Below are 23,920 nucleotides of genomic sequence, written 5' to 3' on the forward strand. Positions count from 1 at the left end.
GGGAGGGAGGGAGGGCCCTGGTGTAGGTAGTTTTCATTCTGAAACTTTTGCGGAAAACATACCGTGTATGATAGTACCTAAAGGGATGCCATTAACCTCTCTTCCCAAACTCCAGCAGCTTCAAATGACCCTGTGACAAATCCCATGTTGTTAACTGTTTATGCTTGCAGATGACTTGGGGGATCTGTTGAGCGGCTCACCTTTGTCAGTCGTGTTCTTGTCAGTAGAGTAATCAGATGACATGCTGCTTTCTCTTGATGTTTTCAAGATGCTTTTATTTTTATATGCATGAGCATCTTGCCTGTTTGTGTATATGTATACCACATGTGTGCCTGGTGCCTGTAGAGGCCGGAAGAGGGTGCTACCCTGCCTGGCCTTTTCTCTTGATGATTATAGCTGTTTATGTTCCTGCCTTCAAGGTTATACTGTAGTTTTCAGATGATTCCTCCCAGCCTTATTGCTTACTGTGATATGCTGAGTTTCTTCAGTATGTTTGGTTTTCAGGCTGTAAACTGTGGGAGTTTATAGTTAATTACCACAAAGGAATCTTGCTCCTGAGATGTCCTTCACTCTGACTTGTAAAATGCTAGAATCTTACTGATGCTCGTTTAAAGCATTATTAACTTTAGAATACCCAAATAAGAAGCAGCAAATGGCTCTTATGTGCTAAATTAGTGTTGAGACTATATTGAACATACATGACTACTGGGGAGCCATTTACTCAGAATCTCCCTGTAATATCTACTGTGGAAAACTGGGTAAGTCATTGTCTTCTCTACAGTATTAGTTTTCAGTTGGTGGAGATAGAGATTTTTCCACCCTGAAAAGAAATAAGACTTTTGAGGTTATTTACTCATGTACTGAGCCTTACTCTTCTCATTATTGTGTGTCCCTTATAAAATTTACACTCATAAAAAGACAGTCATTGATGGCTCACTTAAGTACCCGTGGTTACACCTGTGCTATATTTCCATTCCTTCTTCTCATTCTTTAAATAGCAATTTAGACATTTCAGTCTATAGCATTGTATAGAAGTTCTGAGCCAGGCACTAATGACACACTGGTGGTCCCAACTTATTGGAGGATGGATCAGGAGGATCCCTTAGTATGGTAGTTTGGGATCTGCGTGGACACCATGCCCTGTTGTAGCACGGATAATTAAAAAACCAGAGTCAGATATTGGGATTCAACCCGAAAACCAGAAAAGCAAAGCACCCAAGCCACTACCAAGGCTGGGTGACCACAGACTAAGCCTCTCTCTCCTCCCATTTTATATTCCCTCTAGTGCTGGGGTTAAAGGTATATAACTCCCTAGTACTGGGATTAAAGGTGTGAGATACCACTGCCTGTATTTGTTTCTGCATTGATCTGCATTGTGGCCTTGAATTCACAGAGATTCGTCTCCCAAATCCTGTGATTAAAGGTATGTGTCACCACTGCCTGACCTCTAGTGGCTTAGCTTTGCCCTTCTGATGTTTAGGCAAGCTTTATTTATTAAAACATAAAGAAAATGTCACTGTACCCTGTTTTCTGTCTCTCCTTCTCCACCATTTGTCATATGAATAAGGCACTCTAACATACATTTATTCCTTCATTAATGCAGAAAATATTAATGGAAAGTCTTCTGTAGATCAGGTATTATTTGCAGGCATCAGAAATCCATTAGTGAGTCATTCCCTTTGGTAACAAGGTATGATTTTACAAACCTTGTGGGTGGGTATGAAGTTTAAATTCGTCTGAATCACACATGTGTGCATGCAGAACTACACGATATCAAATAATAAGAACTCAGTAAATACAAGCTGTGGTCATTATTTTCACTAGGAAGGGAGCTTTAGTTGAGTAATTGTCTAAATCAAGTTAGCCTGTGGATATGTCTGTAGGAGATTGTCTAGATAATTGATAATGCCGCCACCATCCCCTAGGCACAGGGGTTCCTGCATCATGTGAATCAGGCGAAAGCCGCAGAGATTCACCCATTTCTCTCTGCTCTTGACTGGATATAATGTGACTAGCTGCTTGAGTTCCTGCCTTGACTTCTCTAAGAACTCTGAACTTGGAATTGTAAGCCAAATAAACTCTTTCCTTCCTGAGTTTCTTTTGGCCAGCCTGTCACAGAGACAAAAATAAAACTAGATCACTTGTATAAATATATTTTTGTTTTTCTCTTACTCTTGTAGAAGAAAATATTCTGGTTCTTTTTCTTTTCGTTATGTTCACTTTCCTAGTTTGTGAATAGAATTGATTCCAGAAAACAAACATTATAAATAGGATGAGGTCAATGGAATTTTCTAGGCCCAGTGAATTTGGAAATTATTTAGTAACCCAACTTAAATTCTGATAAGTTTTTAATCCAAGATAATGGTGCTATAGGCAATTTATATCATCATTAATTTCAAGTCCGAGTGAGCCTCAAAAACAGAGATCACTGATGCATAAGATGTTGGTAGAATGTATTTGGAAACTGACTTGATTAGAAGATTTCAAATAATTTAAATGCATGGGGTCAATGGAAAGTGATCAGCTTGGAGCCGTGGCAGCAATTTGTGTACATATTTTAAGCTTCTTTAGTTTAAAGTTTGGGCGACAACTGAGTATTCTAAATGTGTAAATATGCTGAAAGGACATGTTGACATCTAGAGTGACTTAATGAGGTTGCTTCTCTCCTGTGTTCCTAAGCTGCTTGTGTTTGAACACTTTAGGTCATTTACAGCAAATACACTGACCTGGTTCCAAAGGAGGTTATGAATGCAGATGACCCAGACCTGCAAAGGCCTGATGAAGAAGCTATTAAGGAGGTAAATAGGAGTTGGTATATATGATTATTTTAGATAACTGTATGACCTTATTAATTTCCAACTGCTTAACATGATGCTTCTTATCTCAGATAACAGAGAAGACAAGAGTAGCCCTGGAGAAGTCCGTATCGCAGAAGGTTGCTGCAGCCATGCCAGTTCGTGCAGCTGACAAGTTGGCTCCTGCTCAGTATATCCGGTATGCATCTTGCTGGACGTATTAGTTGTGTGTCGATTCCATAGGTGGGATCTTGATGACTCCCACCAGCTTACAAAGCCAGTTACAAATGCATTGTCTTAATGACTTTTGTTTGCAGAAGGGTTTTTATTATTATTTTGCTTTTAAGATCTATTTATTTGGTGTATGAGTACTTTATTTGTATATATGTCTGTAGGACAGAAGTTGACTCTGAATCCCATTATAGATGGTTGCTGGGAATTCATCTCAGGACCTCTGGAAGAGCAGCTTAACTATTGAGTTATCTCTCCAGCCCCAGAAGTTTTGTGGGGTTTTTTGGTTGTTGTTGTTGTTGTGGGTTTTTTTTTTTTTTTTTTTTACCTGAGTTAAGATGTTAACTGTTCTAAGCTAGATAGGGTGTACCATTCTTAAGCAATGTCGTGTGACTCTCTAGTGAGACCCTGCCTCAAAACCAGATGTTAGCTGTTGTGCTCTTCATATGACTAAAATGATAAAATCAAGGTTTGGGGAGTTTAGATTTTCAGTGTTTTAGACAATAACCATTACCTATGGTATATGACCTAAACTACAATTGCTTGGAGTTTCTAGTTATATTTAGTAAACATTTATAGTGCTGCTAACTGTTGAGGGCCTTCACTGGACTGTCTATGTAAGGAATGGTTGAAACTAGATATTAAGGGAAAACTTAAGGCTTCCGTAGGCAGAGGCTGCACGTTGGTTTCCTGGCCGCCCAGACCCGAATAATCATACAAAAACTATATTAATTACAACACTGTTTGACTAATGGCTCAGGCATATTCCTAGCTAGTTCTTACATCTTAAATTAAACCATTTCTATTGATCTATGTATGACCGCAAGGTTGTGGCCTACCAGTAAGGTTCCGGACGTGGCATCTGTCTTGCTTCGCCTTCTTTCTCCCAGCATTCAGTTTAGTCTGCCTCCCCACCCCCTGCCTAGCACTATTCTGCCCTGCCATAGGCCAAAGCAACTTCTTTATTAACCAATGATAATAAAATATATTCATAGCATACAGAGGGGAATCCCACTTCAGACTTCTGCTACAGTTTTTACAACATACACTGCATGTTGCCAGTGGGCATACTACTTATAATTATTTTTTCCTTTAAAGAAAATGATTCATTTATTTATTGTTATTTTTTATGTATGGGTATTTTGCCTGCATGCCCAGTGCCCAACGAGGCCAGAAGAAGGAGTTGCAGGAACCGAAGTTGCCAGCAGTGGTGAACTGACATGTGGCTGCTGGAATTGAACTCTGGAAGAGCAGCCTGTTGTTCTCTTAACTGCTGAGTCTCTCCAGCACTGGCCATTTTTTTTTTCCATAATATAGACTTAAAAGTAGGTGCTAGTTTTAGACCTGCAAAGCTGGGCAGGTACATTTCACAGGTGGGATGTGGAAAGGATGAGGAGGGAAGTCACTAACCACTTGAGTGCACGTTTTGTTTGATTTGGTTTCTATTTCTTCTCTGTTCTGCTTCTGGCTGCCATGCCTAAATGTATGGTTATTTTACATCAGTACTTCTGAAAAGAATTGGAAGTGTAGTCACATGGAACTATATAATAGAAGATAAATGCCGAACAAAAAAAATTGAACTAATTACACCTTTAATTTTCATCTACTTTTCTTAGCTATACACCATCTCAACAAGGTGTAGCATTCAACTCTGGAGCTAAACAGAGAGTTATTCGGATGGTAGAAATGCAGAAAGATCCAATGGAGCCACCAAGATTCAAGTAAGTATCTGGCTTCATGACTACCTTAATTATGTTTGTATTACAGTGACTAAACACCATGACCAAAAAGCAAGTTTATTTGACTTACCTTTCCACATTGCTGTTCATCACTGAAGGAAGTCAAGATTCTGGAGGCAGGAGTTCATGCAGAGGCCACAGAGGGGATCTGTATACTAGCTTGCTTCCTGTGACTTATTCGGCCCACCTTATAGAACCTAGGACCAACAGCCAAGGGATGGCACCACCCACCATGAGCTGGGCGCCCCCTGCATTGATCACTAAGTAAGAGAATGCCTTACAGCTGGATTACAAGGAACATTTCCTCAGCTGAGACTCCATCTCTGATGACTCTAGCTTGTGTCAAGTTGACACACAAAACCTTACCTAGTACACCAAGGATGAAACAGGAAGAGTGTCCCACATGTTCATCAACAGGTGAATCAGTGAACAAACATTAGTACATCAGGACCTGCAGGACTGTTGGGCCAAGAAAAAGAATAAACTATTGCAGTAACATAGAAGAGTCTGAAAATGAGTGTGCTACATGAAAGAAGTGAGACGAAAACAAGTTATACAATGTTAGGGCTCTGTATATAACTATGGAAAATGGGGTCAACAGGAAGGCTCAGGGGTTAAAGACAATTACTGCCAAGTCCAGTGGCCAGAGTTCAGTTCCTGGGAATCCACTCATTCAGAGTTGTTCTCTGACCTTCATACTTCCTAGGGTACATACATGCATTCCTCCCCCACCCACAGAGAGATAATAAATTAATCTTAAAAATTCTAGAAAAGGGCAATTTTATCCTCAGTTACAGAAACTTGATCAGCGACTGCCTATGGAGAAGCAGGTGGGAACGGAGAAGAAAAGGGGTAGGCACAAGGCACAACACGTGTAGAAGTTAAGATGGTGAGGATGCTCACTTGTCTAGATTGTGTTACCTAGGTGATGGGGTTGTACGCTTCATGTTTAACTCACTGTGTGTCAGTTACATCAAGCCATGAGTGTGTTGCCCTGTGCAGTGGTAACTGATATGAATGGTGACAGTGGCCACATCTTATTAGCTATCAAAACCATGAGGTGTCCCACGAGCATTCATCATAACAGAAACTTAAAATGAGAAGGGGAGGCTTAGGACCTGATGACCAAAAAGCAATTGAGGACTTTATGCTCTGATTATTTGTTTTCCTTTGATATATTCTTTAGGATTAATAAGAAAATTCCTCGGGGACCACCATCTCCTCCTGCACCTGTGATGCATTCTCCTAGTCGGAAGGTAATCCTTGTGATTTTTAATTTTATAAAGAGCCCTTCTGCCTATGGGTACATGTCACCATGACGGTTAAACTTTGTTTTACAAGATCAAATATGGACCCGGTTAGGACTTCAGAATAGTGTGCTTATGAGAGTGTTCGTAAATACTTGCTGTTTTACCGCCAGTGACTTGGCCTCTGCTCTCAGTGGATCTGCCTGGCGTGCAGAAGTATGGGATTTCATTTGAAAGCAGCTGCATTGCCCCGCCCCTTCAAGTCAGGCACTTTGAAGTATGGAAAGATACCGCCCAGCATTTCAGTGATCTGAAATCTTCTCCATCTTTCACATTAGCTTTCCATGTGGCTAGAGTCCACTACACGGAACAGTGCGCACTGCTACCAGAGACGTTGCTGCAGTTGTCTGTTCATGTAGGGGAGGATCTGTTTGGTTTTGGAGTGAGACTGTAATAACAGCTCTCCCTCACCTGTGTTCCAGATGACTGTAAAGGAACAGCAAGAGTGGAAGATCCCCCCGTGTATTTCCAACTGGAAGAACGCAAAAGTGAGTTGTTTTTGTTTTGTTTCGTCACTGGGTCTCTTAGGGTCTCATGGGAATTGTTCAGGAAGGAGCCACCTGGGATTTTCCGTGAAACGTTACTGCCTCATCTAAACATCCACAGTAAGAAGGTGACAACTGCCGCGAACAAAGCTCAGTGGAAGAGCTTACATTCAGCATGTGAGACCCGCTGCACCACCAAGACAGTGGAGACAGCTTCCTCGGATGGTTCAGTTACACTGGGCACTTGAATGCCGTGTGAATCTCTCAGGTGTATTCTAGCTATAAGAAGCACATGTAGAAGGAAAAATAACAGCAAAATACCCTATTTATTAAAAATATAATTCTTCATGATGGTCAAATCTCTAGTTAGAATTATTTTCAATAAAAATTAAACCATTCTCATTGTTCACACGAGAAAGGAGAACAGTGAGTGGGGTTTTCTCTGCCCTGGTTTCCAGTTATTCTTGTATGTAGCGTTGATGTTCACTGTGCTGCCAGGCATGTGTGGTGTTGCATGCGTGTGATCCCTGCACACATGAAGGCTACTCTGGGCTACATCACAAGATCCTGTCTAAAAGAGCCCTAAAAATAAAAACCTATTTATGGCAGAGCTTGATGGCATCCTTGAGGCAGAGAGGCAGGCAAGTCTCTGTAGTTTTGAGGTCACCCTGGTCTAATAGTGAATTCCAGGAAAGTCAGGGCAAACAAAATTTCTAAGTATCTCAGCCAACTGCCAGCTTCTCCAGGAGTTAGTAAGAATCTATAAAATATGGGATCCATTTCCTAATTCTTTATAGGCTTGGAGTTCAGTTCATGATTCACTTTATGGGTGAAAGCTGCAACTTTAAGCCATGAGTTAAATACAATATCACGTATTCATCCTTCACCGGAATGGCTATTACCATCTTACTTGGGATTCATATCTGTGTATCCCTGTGACATGTTGAGATGATTCAGAAACACTGTGGGACTTTGTTGTGGATTCTTTGTAGATGGGAGCTTTTTTTATATTTTTGGTTTGGTCTTACTCTTTAGCCTAGAAGATCTAGGCTGGTCCTAAAGTTATAATCCTACTGCTTCAATCTCTCAAGTGGGGTTGTAGACATGTACCCCCACACCTGGCCAGCACTGTTTTATGTTAGGAGACAATGGGCGTAAGATTAGTGTTTGGGAGAAGAGTTAGAATGCTGGGGGGAAAAAAAACCCAGGCCTCAAAGTCTTATGCATGTTCAGCATATTCTCTGGGTTACAGTGGTTTGTCTGCGTTCTTATGACTGCAGGTTTTACTTCTGTACCGGCTATTTGACTGTGGCACAGTGATTTTCCTTTTACCGTGATCCACAGTTATTAACACAGTCACTGTTTTTAAGCTTGGATTCTTGCATCTTGCTGGTGGGTTCCAGTCTTCGATCACCCACTTCCTGACTCTGAACTTAGCGCCATCACTCAGCACTCTAACCAGTCTTCCTCTGAGGTGGAGAGTGCTGTGTTACCAGCCTTGTGTAGTCACTAGGATGATTAGACAGTGGGCCTTCCGTGCAAAGCACGCACAGTTAGTTGTTTTCCATAGTTGTGTGAGAAGTGTGGGAAATAGCAATTTGAGTGGCTCTCAAATTGGGCATGCACTAGGCTAATGTTAGGTGGTGACTGTTACCTTGCTGAGCTGACTTGCCTTCTGCTTTCTCTTCAGGGTTATACAATTCCTCTGGATAAGCGGCTGGCTGCTGATGGAAGAGGACTTCAGACTGTGCACATAAACGAAAATTTTGCCAAACTGGCTGAAGCTCTATACATTGCTGATCGGAAGGTTGGTCATTTATAGTTTGCTGAATGTTCTTTCGTTTGTGAGCCCATACTTGTGTGCCTCAGGTACTAAAGAGACTAACTTGTGTGTGCTGATGACACACACTAGTTACTAGTTGAAGCTCTGCTCAGAGCCGCACCTATCAGTGGTGATCCCTGCTCTTTCACCGGCATGCCAGAGTAATGGTTTTCTGGGCTGACCTCATTCTGTTGAGACTGCTGGGTACTATTGTACCTTGCATAATTGTCTTCTATTTTAGATGTAGACAATCCCCAAAAGGACAGTTGTAGGAGAAGATAGGTAAACATTCTGATTAAATGCTGCATAAAGTAGCATTGATGGTATTAACTATTGATATTACAAATGAGTGCTGTATTAATATCTACACGTGCAGACAATAAGTGGGTTCTTGTTTTTTTGTTTTTTGTTGTTTTTTTTTTCTTCTTCTTCTAAAGTCTTAAAGATATAGGCTAAGGTTTTGTCTTAAGATGAAGTCATTACTTTGGTAGATTTTGGTTTCTTGAGACAGGATCTGAGTTTTAGGCTCAGGCTTTGCTGGAACTCATTGCAATCCTTCTGCCTTAGCCTCCTGAGTTCTAGATTGCAGGTAGGCACTATCCTATCCAGCTATTTTTATTTACCTGGTTGTTTACATTTTGAGACTGGATCTCATTGTGGTTCTTCTGTTTTGTTTTTGAGATAGGGTCTCTCTACATAGCCCTGGCTGTGTTAGAGCTCACTGTTATAGACCAGGCTGGCTTCAAACTCAAAGAGACCCACATGCCTCTGCCTCCCGAGTGTTGGGATGACATGTACCACCCCGCCCAGCGGATGCCAGTCTTGTTTTGAACTTGTGGACTCAGATGATCTTTCTGTTGGGATTACTGGTGCTCACTATTAAGCTCAGCCCGAATTTCATTTTTAGATTGTTTCTGAGAAAGCATTAGTAATGTGCTTGACTTATAAAATCAAATGGCATCACTGTAGTTGCGGCTACCAAAACATTCCTCAGAGACACAAGGCCAGCCTTCCAGAATCTTAGTCTTTCCAGCAGCGACACCCGGCAGACTTGAGGAGGCAGTTTGAATACAGCTGTAAATATTATCCTGTAGTAAGTTCCACTTCACGTCTCACCTCACCTAACAGGCTCGTGAAGCTGTGGAGATGCGAGCCCAAGTGGAGAGAAAGATGGCTCAGAAAGAAAAGGAGAAGCATGAAGAGAAACTTAGAGAAATGGCCCAGAAAGCCAGAGAGAGGAGAGCTGGGATCAAAACCCACGTGGAAAAAGGTATAACAGTCTCGTGTGGGGGTTTACTTGGTGAGAGATACAGATCTCATTTGAGAATGTCTCCATGGAGGGTCGGGGGAATGGCTGTTTTATAGTGTGTATGCATAAGAAAATTTAAAATTTAGATATTTCAGAAAAGTGTGCAAGTGGGGTGTGACCTCTTCCTTATTAAGATGAACTAGAAACAAATGAAATACATATTTGAAATGGGCCTTCCATTGGAAGTAACGAGAAATTCTTAGTCTTGATCAATTTACAGTTGGTCCTCTGTATCCCTAGGATCCTCAGCCACAGACTGAACTAGTTGTGAATTGAAAGTATTGAGTTGGGCAGTTGGCATCTTTACCCAAATTGTGCAGGCATCTTCTTCTAGAAAATAGGCCTGTAAGGGTCTTGAACATTCACCCATCAAAGTACACATGAGTTATGGGTCCAGGAACCAATCTCTATAGGCTATTGAGGGACAATTATACGTTTTTAAAAAATGTTTTTAGCATAGCCTAGCTGTCCTGGAACTTCATATATAGACCAGGCAGGCCTCAAACTCAAAGAGATCTGCTGGGTGCTGGGATTAAAGGTGTGGGATTAAACCTGACAATTATACCTTTAAATTTATGTTTATGCTATTGATAGACTTTATCAACTTTTAATCCCATTATGGTTTTCTTAAAATTTAGAAAGAAAAAGTAAATTCCCAACTAAATCAATTTGTCAACATTGTAAAATAATCTGGAGTTTTGCTAATTTGTAGATTAATGTATCTTCTAGTCATTAAAACTGCCAGTGTTTTCTGCCTGGCTTTATATAATAATTGACATTAGTGTATCAAGTCTATTCACGAGAGGAAAGATGAATTTCTTTGTTTCTCCCTGAGACATGGGTTCTCTGTGTAGTCCTGACTGTCCTGGAACTAGCTCTGTAGACCAGACTGGCCTTGAACTCAGAGATCTGCCTGCCTCTGCCTCCCAAATGCTGAGATTAAAAGAATGTGCCATTCTAGACCTACAGAACTATGTGAATTCATAATTCTAATTAGGAACACTAAATTTTTTTTTTTTAGACAGGCCTGTAGGACTTGGTTCATTCCAAGCACCTGGTGTGTGACATCTTTTTTTAGAAACAGATCTTCAGCTAGATGGTAGAACACAGTAAGATACAGCAGTCAGCATGAGTAAACACAGAAAGATAAGGAGGTCATCTTAGCCTTGTGTGGGGAGCATGCTTGTAATCCTGGTACGTGGGAGTTTGAGAAGGGGGGGTTGCAGATTCCTGACAGACAGAATTGGTCTTCATGGTATTCCAGGGCATCCTGAATACATAAGAGTTTGACTCAGAAAATCAGGAGAAAAAGGAGAGCAGGGTTATTTTTATTGTTGTCTTATCTGGGGGAAAAAAAAGTTTTAGGTTTTTTTCTAATCACATGGTAGTATACCTCTGCTCCCAGCACTAAAGAGGCTGAGACAGGAGAATGGAAAGTTTGAGGGCAGCCAGAGCTGCACAGTAAGAGCCTATGTCAAAAAGCCAGTCCCAGCACTTTGAAGGCAGAAGCAGGCAGATCTCTGAGTTTGAGGCCAGCCTCCTCTGCAAATTGAGTTCCAGGTCTGCCGGAGCTACACAGAGAAATCCAGTATCAAACAAACAAAACCAGCAAATGAAGTTAATCATGTGTATAATATAATGAATGAAGAAAACTAAAACATAAGAAATATAAAAGTGCCAGAAGAAAAGGGTTGAATAAACCTTACTTCTAAAATGCTAACATTCGTACAAAAACTTGGAAATAAACCATGTGGCTATCTTGGGAGAAGAACATTCTGGATGGAAAGATAAATGACTACAGGGGCCCTGAGTTTAGCCCAGGATAGCTGATTCTATATATAAGAGAGAGTCAATAGTCGGGGATCCAATCCAAAGCAGAAGGTCAACTCCACAACAGTCCTGTTGCTGTCGCACCAGTGGGCTCATCTTGCCAGACAGTCACTATTGTAATATGCGGGGTCCAGCATTTGGATAAGATCGCTGGTGGCTTTTGTGGCACTATGAAAGATGGCCATCAATTTTTTTAAAAAAATTTTTTAAAGTCTCTTTGCTTAGAGCTCGTGTCTAATGAGCTAGGCTGGCTGACCAGCAGGCTCCAACAAGACATGGTTCTTTCTTTTTTCCATTTGCTTAAAAGACTTGGTGTGGTATGCCTGTATACATGGTGGGGTGTGTGTATGTGTGTGTATGTGCACATTACATGCTCATATGGACACAAAAGGTTGACATTGTCATTGCTCAGTTCACTACTCTCTACTATTTAGTTGAACCAAAAGCTCACCAGTTGGCTGACTAGGTGAGTCTCAGACAGATAGACAGACAGACAGACACACACACACACACACCCTCCCCCATGTCCAGCCTTCTACCTGGCTGCTAGACAAGCAGGCTCAGCTCCTCCTCATTCTTAAACAGCAGACATTTTACCAGCGGAGCCATTGCCATAGCTCTTTCCCTTTTTCATAGCAGTTCCCAAGGAAGAGCTGAAAGCAGTGTGTGATGAACTCCCACCTCTCTTCCCCTAGATGTTGTGCTGCATTTAAAGAACAGCAAGCTGGACTGTGGTGGCACACACCTTTAATCCCAGCACTCGAGAGGCAGAGGCAGGCGAATCTCTGTGTTCGAGGCCAGCCTGGTCTACAAGAGCTAGTTCCAGGACAGCCGTGGCTACACAGAGAAACCCTGTCTCGAACCCTGTCTCGAAATGACAATTAGCATTACTGGATTTTCTTCTTCACCTGTGTGCTCACCTCTCCACCTCAGTCCAGCTTTCTACTTAGGTGCATTTCAAGTAAATTGAAGGCAGCTGACTTAGGAGTCCACAGTCCACAAACTAATTGGATTTAAATTGACTGCAAGTAACCTTAAAAAGCTGAGTGTGACTAAAAAGTAGTGGTCATGCATACCTGTAATCCCAGAAACAGGGAGGTGGGGATACGAAGATTCAGAATTCAAGGCTAGCCTTGGCTATATAGTAATACCCTGTCTCAAAAAATAGAAAAGTATGACATTTTCTATGGTTTAAAGAGACTCTTGTGCAAAATATGATTGCTAATGCAGTGTCGTAATTTTCAACTGTGTCCGCAGAGGATGGAGAAGCACGCGAAAGGGATGAAATCCGTCATGACAGGCGAAAAGAGAGACAGCATGACCGGAACCTTTCCAGGGCAGCCCCTGATAAAAGGTAGGTCGCTGCTTGGCATAATTGCAAGTTAGGGAAAAGGGCATTGTTGTGCCTAAGTTCTCGAGCTTGTTAATAAGTTAACAGATAACTTTGTCTTTACAGAATTGACTCGCCCTAGAAGGCAACCTGCTCTCCCATCACCTTGTAGGACTAATATTTAGTATGGAAAATGGTGGGGATAGGGAAAGGGAATCCAGATCAAAAGGAGAGAATGGAATTATTTAGGTGTATGCTTTTCTTCCTCAAGTGGTGGGGTAAGCTGATTGTGTGCCTGTGTGTAGATGAATGCCAGCCGTCATAGACTTAGTGCGTCCTTTCTTTGCCAACTACTGTGCCTAGTACAGTAGGAAGGAGAGCAAGTTTTGAAAGAAGATTCTGGACTCCTATGAGTAGTTTATTTTAAAATTCTGAAGAGTTTTATAAAAATGGGAAAAATTTACAAAAATGAAGTGGAACTTAATACATTTATAGGGACATAAAATAGGAATCTGTTGTTTCAGAGTCCAGAAAATGCTATGCTGCAAAGGTGGAATTCAGGGTTCAGTCTAAAGGCAAATGTGAAACATTTTCTTGCTATAAGAGCAATTTTCCATGCCCTAGGAGTTCATATCGTAAATCCTCTCTGCCAGGTGGTTCCTTGTTTAATTGGCATATTTCTTCTCTCTGGATAAGCTTAGTCAGGGAAGCAGAAATTGAAGCCATGTAGAAGAGAAAGGAATGAGAGAAGTATCAACATAGTCAGTGTGTTGGAGACTAGCTACATTGTTAAAGGACAGTGGCTCTGTGCAGAAATAGGGCTCTTCAAACCAGTAAAGTGGCTGTGAGAATTGATGATACAGAAAAACTGTGAACTAGTAATTGGGTGAAAATAAAATTGTCTACAGAAATATTTTAAGACATGAGCTTCTTGTAAAGTGGTGACAGTTACCATGGTTTCATTCAGATGTCGATTGCATTTACCAAAACAGCAGAGGAATTAATGTAATTTCAGAAGCCATACAGAGTAATCTAGTCACCGACATGTTTTCCTCAGGATGGTAGTAGGATAAAAATCACTACATACAGTTAGGTCAGAGCTGAGTGTGGCCTGCTGAAAAGGACTGCTGGTGTGTGATGCATCCAGTCTCTTGTGTGTTCCTCTGTTGATAGGCCCTAATTGGAGACTCCTGCCTACCTTCTCTAGTAATGCATCTGAAGTCTGAGAGCTGCTGTTGTAATTGTGCATTATCAGAAAATGTACGTTCCTGAGACAGAAACGGAGCATATTTATTTCTTTTGCTTCTGAGAGTGGTTGTATTTATATTACATATATCCATCTTGTCTGTAAAATGTGTTCATGTGTGTAAAATGTGATTGTATATTTGAAATAGGTCAAAACTACAAAGAAATGAAAATCGAGATATCAGTGAAGTCATTGCTCTTGGTGTGCCCAATCCTCGAACTTCCAATGAAGTTCAGTATGACCAGAGGCTCTTCAACCAAACCAAGGTATGAGGAACTTAGAAAACAAATTTATCTTGTATGTTGGTAAGGATGTCTTTTCTCGGGGTAAATAAAGTACATACTTTGGATTTGAATTAGCCAAGGTTATGCCAGAGTGATGACAGGAAAAATTTGGAAGTTGTGTGTTTTACTTAAAGACAAAAAATGAAAGTTGGACATGGTGGCCCACGTCTTTATTCCATTTGGGAGGCTGGACCTAAGAACACTTTTGATGGTGACTTCTGACAATTGGCTCTGATCTGAAGCACCAGTAGGCAGTGAAAGAAACCAGGTGATGGAACTGGACACTGCTGTTATCTACATCTTTTCTTTCTTTTTTGTTTGCTTGTTTTTGAGACAGGGTTTCTCTGTGTAGCCCAGGCTGTCCTAGAACTCAACTCTGTAGACCAAGCTGACCTCGAACTCTACCTGCCCCTGCTTCTTAGTGCTGGGATTAAAGGTGTGCACCACCCCCTGGTTTATCTGTTATTTCATAAAAGCACCTCTTGAATAATTTGTGGTGTGTTTTTTGTTTTGTTTTGTAGCCTTTCAATTTGAAAGCTTTTTAAACTGAAACTTCAGAGCTAGGGACAGAGCTCATTTCGTAGAGTGCTTGCTTAGCATGCCTGAATCATTGGGTTTGATCCCCAATATGACATAAACCAGGCGTGGCAGGTGTCTGTAATGCTAGCCTTTGCAAAGTAAAGGCAGGAAGATCAGGAGTTCAGGGTCAGCCTGAGGTGCATGGGACCCTGTTTCAAAAAATAAAAAATATATAAGCAAAGCTATGGAACTGGATTATTGAAGGTAGTAGACTGTCAGGAAATCACATTTCTAGTATTGGTTGTAATTAACCAGCCTAGAACAATTTAGTCATTTATTGCCGACTAATAACTTCCCATAAGTCAGTGAGACCAAAGATTCTTTGCCTTTGCCCTCAAAGAAAGAACCCTTCTGTTGAGTGTACACACATAGTATAGTGTCAGCTCTTCTAGAGATAAAATTGTGATTTGATGGTTTTAGAAGATATGAAGATAGCATTTGATTAAGTTCTTTATTTTTCCACTTTCATTTGTATGCTTGTTTGCATGCTAGGCACGTGTGTACATGCATGTAAGGTTAGAGGTTGATGATTGTCCATTATTAATCTTCCTCCCATCTTATTCTCTTATTCCTACCTTATTCTCTGAAGCTGAGATCTGCTGTTCCTATCTCCAGAGGGTGGAGTTACAGGCAAGCTACAATGCCCACTTGTCATATTCATAGGTTCTATGGATCCAAACTTAAGTCCTAAGTCCTCGTGGCTTATGGAGAAAACAGTAACACTGAGCCATCTCACCAGCCCTCATTATTTATGTTTCATAGGTAATTGAGACAGGGTTCAGTAATTAATAGAACTGAGATTTCAACCTTGAATGCTTTGATTCCAAAGCTTTTTCCTTAACCTCTGTGCTTTAAGGGGTTAAACGTTTTTATCTCATAACCTTAAGCTTAAAGCTTTTCAAAGTTGGGTAAAAATTAAGATTTTCATTGAGAGCCTAATTGTCTTGTGCTTTGGAAGAGATGTTCTCAGGCAGATGAGGTTACATTTATCAGCATTACTGTTGAGTACCTATAGGATAATCCTTCTACTTTAATGACATTGTTAGTCAGGTTTTAAAAATTAGTTTTGGAGAATTTCATATAACTAGTTTTTAACATATACACATATAATAAATACATTAACACATACATATAATACACATATAATAAATAAAATGTATAATAAATACATTTTAACATATTCATTTCCTCCCTTCAGCTCCTCACAGATCCACCCTACCTTCTCTACACACCCAGCTTTGTGTTTTTATCTTGTTGTTGTCTGAGACAGGGTCTTTTACATAGCTCTAACTATCCTGGACTTGATATGTAGACCACAGGCAGATTAATCAAACTTATTAATGAATACCTTAATTTAATATTAAGTCTCTAGGTAAGACTCAAATGTGTATGAACAAATTTATATATTTTTAAATGTTGTAGTATTATTTTTTGAAAATTGTCTTTAAACATGGAAGTGTTAATTTCTCACAAGTATTCAGATTCAGCTTTGGATACATTTTTATTTACTGTCATTTATTTTTCCACAGGGTATGGACAGTGGATTTGCAGGTGGAGAAGATGAAATTTATAATGTTTATGATCAGGCCTGGAGAGGTGGTAAAGATATGGCTCAAAGCATCTACAGGCCTAGTAAAAATCTGGACAAGGATATGTATGGTGATGACCTAGAAACCAGGATAAAGACAAACAGGTACCAAGACAGACAGCTGATTGTTCTGTTTACACCAGTAAAACAAAGGTAGCACATGACCTCTTCTCTTTTTCCCCTAGATTTGTTCCTGATAAGGAGTTTTCTGGTTCAGACCGTAGACAGAGAAACCGAGAGGGGCCAGTTCAGTTTGAAGAAGATCCTTTTGGTTTGGACAAATTTTTGGAAGAAGCCAAACAGCATGGTGGTTCTAAAAGACCTTCTGATAGCAGTCGCCCTAAGGAGCATGAGCACGAAGGCAAGAAGCGGAGGAAGGAGTAGATAGGATCCTCTCCTGAAAGCCAGTGGACTCTGTTCAGACCCTGATGATGCAGATCATTGGGAAACTCTTTGTAAACCATCAGGATAAAAACCAAATCTGGGCGGGAGAGCCCAGCACTACTTTTTATTCCAGGAGATGGGGGGGGGGTGGATATTCTACTTTGGATTAGTTTTTTTTTTTTAAAGAATGGGTTATGTTTGTGCTTCTCCCATCGTGCAGCACTTATAGGAAATACTACCTGCCCCACAGAGAATTAAGACCACTTCTTGTATCTGACATTTTAATATTTTGTGTAAGAACTTTCTGAATAAAATTACCCCAAAACAGTGAGTTGGATAATGTCCACATACTGGAGCTATGCTACCAAATGTTGTGCTGTTTTACCTTGCAGTGGGGAAACTAAGGTCTTGCTTAGTGCAGCTCTTGTTTCAAATAAAAACATTTAGGAAAAAGGTCTCAGTTATATTTATTAATGGTTGTATAATAATCATTTCAAAAGTCTTTCTCTTCATCAGATGTTTGAGCCCCTTGCGAAACCTTTGGTTTCTGAGCTTGAACATCGATCTGCAGGGGCAAGAAAAAGCACTGTAAGGAGAGGTTAACATTGAATTTACTTATTTGTAAGAATACCATTTCGTTAGACTCATAACTGGTGACTCGGGAGGCTGCTGTCTTCCCTCTGATAATCAACTAAAACTTCTCAGTCAGGGAAAAGGCAGGATTGCAGCCAATTTGCCTGCATTGCTGTTTCCACCGCTCTGTTAATGATTTTATTATGTATGCAACAGTCTGCCTCCCTGTATGCCTGCAGGCCAGAAGAGGGCGCCAGATCTCATTACAGATGGTTTTAAGCCACCATGTGGTTGCTGGGAATTGAACTCAGGACCTCTGGAAGAACAGTCAGTGCTCTTAACTCTCCAGCCATCTCTCCAGCCCCTCCACCTCTCTTTGTTAAATACACCTGGAAAAACTTAACTATTCAAAGGGCCTTCCCCTTGGGGATGGTAGCTCAGTGGAGCATTCTGGGTTCAATCCCTAGCACCAAAAATAAAACAGGGTCATGGATTTTCCTCATCAACTTTGTAGGACACCAACTACTCTTTAAAAAGCAGCATGGAACACATCAACAGAAATCCTTACCTTTACGCCATCAATAATATGATTTTCCTGTTGTAGTGCATTCTGAAGTTCTTCCTGTGAAGAAAATTGAACCCAACCTATGCCTCTGTGAAAGCCAGTCTCTCTGTCCTAAAAATGAAAATACAATAGAAAAGAAATTCACTCTGAACTTGATAAAGCTTCCATGAGCTTCGTCCAGATAAACTACCAACTTTTTCATTTGCCAAAATCAGATCACAGACAATACTTAACAGTAACCCTTACTACATACCTTCCTAGTTAGCCCAGGCTAGATCATAGCGTTATTCTGCTTTTCTACTGGCAAGAGGCCATAAGGACAGCATTTCCTGTAACCTAGATGCAGATCACAATAACACTGCATGTGATATAGTCCAGAGTAAGCCACTAAAGGTTTTACTCAAAGGAAACTGACCACTGAAGTACTCGGGTTTTTTTCTTGTTTTTAATAAACTACTTAGGAGCTAGAAAAACCCTCAAATCTAGTTGCATATTGTCATCTCCGAATGAAGCTTGCTCATTTGTCATCACATGCTTTGTTTGTGTATGTGCCAGTGTAACTGCCATATGGGGTCCAGAAGAGGGCATTAGATACCGCAGAACTGGAATCACAATATGTAACTTAAGACAAAATACGGCAAAGATGATAAGACACAGCTCCCTGGTCAGGTTATATGGCAAAAGGAAATGGCCTATCACCAGTGGTATATGTGACAGTCTTAACACCATACAAACTCCTCTGCTGCCAAACGAACATGCCGGCATATGCTGTAAGCCCATCACTTAGAACTCAGACAGGATTGTGAGTTCAAGGATAATAATTTTGAGAACAGCTTGAGCTATATAGTAAGGTCTTGTCTCAAAAACACAAATTTTAAAAGGTTTTTGCCAAAAGCTAAAGAAATTGCTCAGTTGTTAGGGGCATGGCTCTTCCAGAAGACCTGAGTTGGATTCCCAGCACCAACATGGCGGTTCACAAGTGCCGTGTAACTCTGGTCCCAGGAACTGGGGGCACTGCACACACATGGTACACAAGCATACATGTAGGCAAACACCCACAATCAAAAATAAATACAATTTTAGGAGAATTTTCCCAACTACCTCAAGGAAACTTGGAAATCACACCTTCCCCCTTTTGAACCTCTGATGAAGACTATAGCCTCGACCTACTTCTCTATGAAACTCTGCGCAGAGAACTGAACTAAACCGTAGCCAGTGTGAGGTCATGTGTTGTGTCTATCCATTATGCTTGTGATGATACTATACAATAATAAGAATTAACATAAATGTCTATGATAAGCTGAACAAAGATTGCACTAATAGGCATGATAACCTGAAAGGTGGAGGGTTCAAGAGGCCTCAACCCTCAAAAAAAAAAAAAAAAAACACTAACTGCTGAAAGCAGGAGAAGCAATCTTCTCCAGGAGGAGCACACCAATTGGTTATCTAGTACAGAGTAAGTCAGCCCTGAAAACATACATATAAGTAATGCAGACTGAGCAAAGTGTATGTGTGTGTGACCATACAAGTAACATTATACAGACTGAGCAGGGTGTACAGGTGATGCATGAATACTTGAACACATGCCTCACACCAATTAAAAAAATACCACAGCTGGGTAGTGGTAGCACATGTCTTTAATCCCAGCCAGGTGTACAGAGCGAGTTCCAGGACAGACTTCAAAGTGACAGAGAAACCCTGTCTCAAAAAAAAAAAAAAAAAAAAAAAAAATACCAGCTGGTACCTAGGGGACAGAGGCAACTGGGTCTCTGAGTTCAAGGCCAGGCTGGTCTATAGAGCAAGTTTCAGGACAGCCAGGGTTATACAGAAAAACCCCATCTTGGGGGAAAAAAAAAAAAAAAAGATACCATGAATTGTAAAGTAAGGGGTGGTAACAGGATACATGGAAGGGGTTGGACAAGGGAAATTATGTAATCATAGCATAATTTTTTTTGTTTTTGGAGACAGGGTTTGTCTGTGTAGCCCTGGCTTATGATGAAACTCACTCTGTAGACCAGGCTGGTCTCAAACTTAAGAGATCCACCTGCTTATGCTGCCCAAGTGCTGGGAATAAGGCTTCCACCACCACCAACAACAACTAAAATTTTTTTTTGGTTTTCCAAGACAGGGCTTTTAATTAAATAAATATGTAGGATAAAGTATGCTTTAATCGGTATCACCCACAAGTTTATCAACAGATTTTCAGAGTTTCACTCCATTAGATATTGTATTTTATATGCTGATAAAAGAAAACAGGAATTAAATGATAATTTTCCCTTCTGGAAGTCTGAAATCAAACCCAGAGCCTCATACACACTACACAATGCTCTACCACAGAGATACCCCATTTCACCCCCCAATAGTTTTTGTTTTTGTTTTAATACTTACAAAAGGTACATTGCACCTTTTTATATGGCCAAACTGAGCAAAGTGTTCTCTCAGCTCACCTGGAAGGAAAGATAACAAAATAAGTTCTCTACTGTAGATTGTAGATAAAAATCTGGGGGCTGGAGAGATGGCTCAGTGGTTAAGAGCATTGCCTGCTCTTCCAAAGGTCCTGAGTTCAATTCCCAGCAACAACATGGTGGCTCACAACCATTTCTAATGAGGTCTGGTGCCCTCTTCTGGCCTGCAGGCATAAACGCAGACAGAATATTGTATACATAATAAATAAATTTTTTTTTAAAAAAAATCTGAAAGAGTTCAGAGTTCCTGAGCTTCTTTGCATTCCCCAAGTCTTAGGATTCCAAAAGCTACAGGAATGACTTTCTGTGAAGTGTGATGGGAAGATGGACAAACGGCTGAGCTGGCTGCAGGCCCCATCCTGAGCAGAAACTCTTCTTGCCACACCAGGTGCGGCGCTGGGTGTATGAAGACAGTCCCTGTAAGCGGAAGGCATAGTCTTCACAGCCCAGTGTCCTGCCAGATGCATTAGAAATCTCAGCCTACTGGTCTAACATCAGTCCTGCCTATGCTTCCTGCCTTATTTCCTTTCGCTGGCCTAGTTGTTATTGTCCATGACTGCACAGTGCATTCCGTCTTATCCTGTGGCTTCCCGTCTTTGTGTATGTGACTCTCTTCCATATGTCAGGACTCTCATCTCCTCTGATCTAAATGATAAGGGTTTTTTTTTTTTCCAGGCCGAACTAAACACCGCCACTGAGTATTTTTATTGAGCTCATACGAGAATACAATACTCTTCCTGTGAGATCTCAAAAGGTTCACAGTACAAGATCTTAAAGATAAAGTTAAAATCTTTCTCTTCTTCAGTGGTTGTGGGTTTACATTTGGATATTACTTGCTTATGTCCCTGTGATGGTTTGAATGAGAATAGCCCTCGAGGCTCATATATGTGACTATTTGGTCCACAGTTGGTGGAACTGCTTGAGAAGGAGTAGGAACATTGGCCTGGAGAAGGTATGTCACTGGGAGGTGGCTTTGAGATTTCAAAAGCCCACAACTTTCCCAGATAGCTCCTCTCTGCCTCATGGTTGTCAAGATGGGAGCTCTCAGCTACTATCCCAGTGCCATGGCTGCCAGACTGCCTGCCTGTTGCCAAGCTCCCACCACGATGGTCATGGAACCACCCTCTGTAATTGTAAGCCCCCAATAAACTCCTTTTAATTGTCTTGGTCATGGCATCTCATCATAGCAATAGAAAGTAAGACAGTCTCAAGTTAATCTAAGCATCACAGGTCCAACTGTATTGTCAGTCTCCACCACACCATTACACTACAAGCTGAACAAGGAGCTCCGTGCTTACAATGTGTTGCACAGTAAGGCTTCAATCATGTCTAAATGAATGAATAAACACCAAAAAAATCCTTCAATACTCAAGAGGCTTAATTTCTGAAAGGCTCTAATGGTCAAAAAGACCAGGGCCTCATAGAACACACTAACTGGGGCTTAGGCAAAAAAGCACCAAACATACATGTTTAAAACCAGACAGTACAAGTTCTAGAAAACACTTGCAATGGTATGGTTTGGATCGTTAATGTCCCTCATTGGCCCCTAAACTAAAGGCCTGATTACCAGCCTGTGGTGTTACTGGAGGTGGGAACCTTTTAGGATATAGAGCCTAGTGGAAGAATATTCTAGCAATTGAAGGGGCATGCCTTTGTAGGAACACTGGGAGCCCTGACCCTTACTCGTTCTCTCTTGAAGTAGACAGCCTCCTTCCACCTTCTACCCACACTATGATATACTATGCCAAGACAATCCCAAACAAGGCTGGGTGAACCCAAACTGAAAAATGGAATACAAATACCCCTTCCTTTACACTGTTTATGTCAGCTATTCTGTCAAAGCAACAGGAAGCTCACACACAAAAGAAACCACTTCTAGATTTGGTAAGCTTTTTACCAAATCACTTCAGGAGAGCATGCTGCAAATACTAAAAGCAATGCCATAGACACCATTTAAGTGAAAGGATGAACTGGGAAAAAAAGTCTCAAAGTTGCAATGCTATGGAATTTTAAGGATTTGAAGGCAGCCCTTATGGGGTGCAAACTTGAATCTACTAAATGCTGGTGAAAACCCTCGGCCTTTCTGTGAAGTTTAAAAGAATGTGCGTGGCAATAGTGGTGCACACCTTTAATCCTAGCACTTAGGAGTCGGAAGCAGGACGATCTCTATGAGTTCAAGACCCTCTTGGCCTGCAGAGCGAGTTCCAGGACAGCCAGGGCTGCACAAAGAAACCCCGTCTCCAAAAAGAAAAAAGACAGAGAAAAAAAAAAACCACCTAAGAAATCACTATATTCTGATCTATACATAAATAACTACCAAAAAAATCTTGTATTTTAAGTTTGGGCGAGCAAATTTAAAAATCTTTATTTAGCCAGGTAAGGTATTCAGCCTACAAGTAGGCTGGCTATAGGATGAGATCCTGACTCAAAAGCTGAAGAGGTGGTTCAGCGTTTAAATTTACATACTGCTGCGTTTAAACTTACTTACAGCTCTTACAGAGGACCTAAGTTCAGTTTTTTTGTTTTGGGTTTTTTTTTTGGGGGGGGGGGGTTCAAGACAGGGTTTCTCTGTGGCTTTAGAGCCTGTTCTGGAACTAGCTCTTCTAGATCAGGTTGGCCTCGAAATCACAGAGTGAATAGTGACTGCTGAGATTAAAGGTATGTGTCACCACTGCCCGGCGCTCCTCGTAAATCCCAAAACACAAGTCATCTTTGCTAGGAACCTGGAATGTACACCGTTCCCCTGAATCCAGCACGAATACTGTCCATTTTATCTTGAAAAACTACGCGCTTCGGACCCCTCCACCTTTACCAGTTCCCTAGTCCAAGTTTTCATCCTTGAACTGAATGAAATCGCCTTTTCTCTCATCTTCACCCCTACATTCTTGCCATTTTGAACCCAAGCTCCCCTGAGGTCAAAATAGCTCCCTCTGAATGGTTATGTCCAAGGAAGTAAATAATAAATCTTTTCACCAAGTCATTCCAAATCGCACCCTAAAAGCTCGGAGGAAATTTTCCGCGCAATAACTTGCTCAAGAGCAGTCATTTGTGTCCGCTGCAAAAAAAGAAATCAGCATGATCTCTGTGCAAGTATGGCACGAAACTCGTGAAGCCTTGCAATCAAAAGAGAGAAAAAGCACCTGACCTAACCCATCTACCATGCAGACTTCAGTTCTTTACAGAGTTTTAAGAGTTACTTAAACATAAAAACGCGCCCTTCCTCCTCTCCATCACTCACTCGACGCCGCGGTCCAAGGAATTTTTCTAACAAAGGCAACATGCTGACCAACACGCGCACGAAACGCCATTGCCCGACTCACGGCGGAGGCTGCCATGTTAAAAAACTGAATGACTCCAGTCCTGGGGTTGTGACCCCGGAAGTTACCTA

The 23,920-nt window shown here is 41.1% G+C and overlaps 2 protein-coding genes across 2 annotated transcripts in view; one reads left to right on the forward strand and one right to left on the reverse strand.

Moving 5' to 3' along the window:
• Snw1 (SNW domain containing 1) overlaps nt 1–17,256 on the forward strand; it is a 31,541-nt gene extending 14,285 nt beyond the window's left edge. Inside the window, exons 4-14 of the mRNA XM_050152375.1 lie at nt 2,703–2,798; nt 2,888–2,994; nt 4,643–4,747; nt 5,952–6,021; nt 6,495–6,560; nt 8,248–8,364; nt 9,508–9,649; nt 12,776–12,872; nt 14,243–14,360; nt 16,487–16,650; nt 16,731–17,256. Of these exons, the coding sequence (XP_050008332.1) occupies nt 2,703–2,798; nt 2,888–2,994; nt 4,643–4,747; nt 5,952–6,021; nt 6,495–6,560; nt 8,248–8,364; nt 9,508–9,649; nt 12,776–12,872; nt 14,243–14,360; nt 16,487–16,650; nt 16,731–16,929 (1,281 nt within the window). The 3' untranslated portion in view covers nt 16,930–17,256. The remainder of the gene's footprint in view (nt 1–2,702; nt 2,799–2,887; nt 2,995–4,642; nt 4,748–5,951; nt 6,022–6,494; nt 6,561–8,247; nt 8,365–9,507; nt 9,650–12,775; nt 12,873–14,242; nt 14,361–16,486; nt 16,651–16,730) is intronic.
• A 123-nt stretch (nt 17,257–17,379) lies between these two features.
• Nucleotides 17,380–23,899, reverse strand: Slirp (SRA stem-loop interacting RNA binding protein). Its single transcript, XM_050152377.1, has 4 exons — nt 23,771–23,899; nt 20,456–20,514; nt 18,071–18,178; nt 17,380–17,494 (listed from the first exon to the last, which is right to left on the reverse strand). The coding sequence occupies exons 1-4, from the start codon at nt 23,865–23,867 to the stop codon at nt 17,423–17,425; spliced, it is 336 nt and encodes a 111-aa protein (XP_050008334.1). The 5' UTR covers nt 23,868–23,899; the 3' UTR covers nt 17,380–17,422.
• Between the last annotated feature and the right edge of the window lie 21 nt (nt 23,900–23,920).

This window comes from Alexandromys fortis, unplaced genomic scaffold, assembly GCF_014885135.2.
Source record: "Alexandromys fortis isolate MF-2015 unplaced genomic scaffold, M_Fortis_MF-2015_v1.1 scaffold_47, whole genome shotgun sequence".
Taxonomy (NCBI): Eukaryota; Metazoa; Chordata; class Mammalia; order Rodentia; family Cricetidae; genus Alexandromys; species Alexandromys fortis.

Coding starts and splice junctions, on each gene's coding strand:
- Slirp (XM_050152377.1), bottom strand. CDS start 23,867: ATGGCAGCCTCCGCCGTGAGTCGGGCAATGGCGTTTCGTGCGCGTGTT. Junction 20,515..23,770: donor TCCTTGGACCGCGGCGTCGA/GTGAGTGATGGA, acceptor CTTTCCTTCCAG/GTGAGCTGAGAGAACACTTT. Junction 17,495..18,070: donor ATATTATTGATGGCGTAAAG/GTAAGGATTTCT, acceptor TTGCCCCTGCAG/ATCGATGTTCAAGCTCAGAA.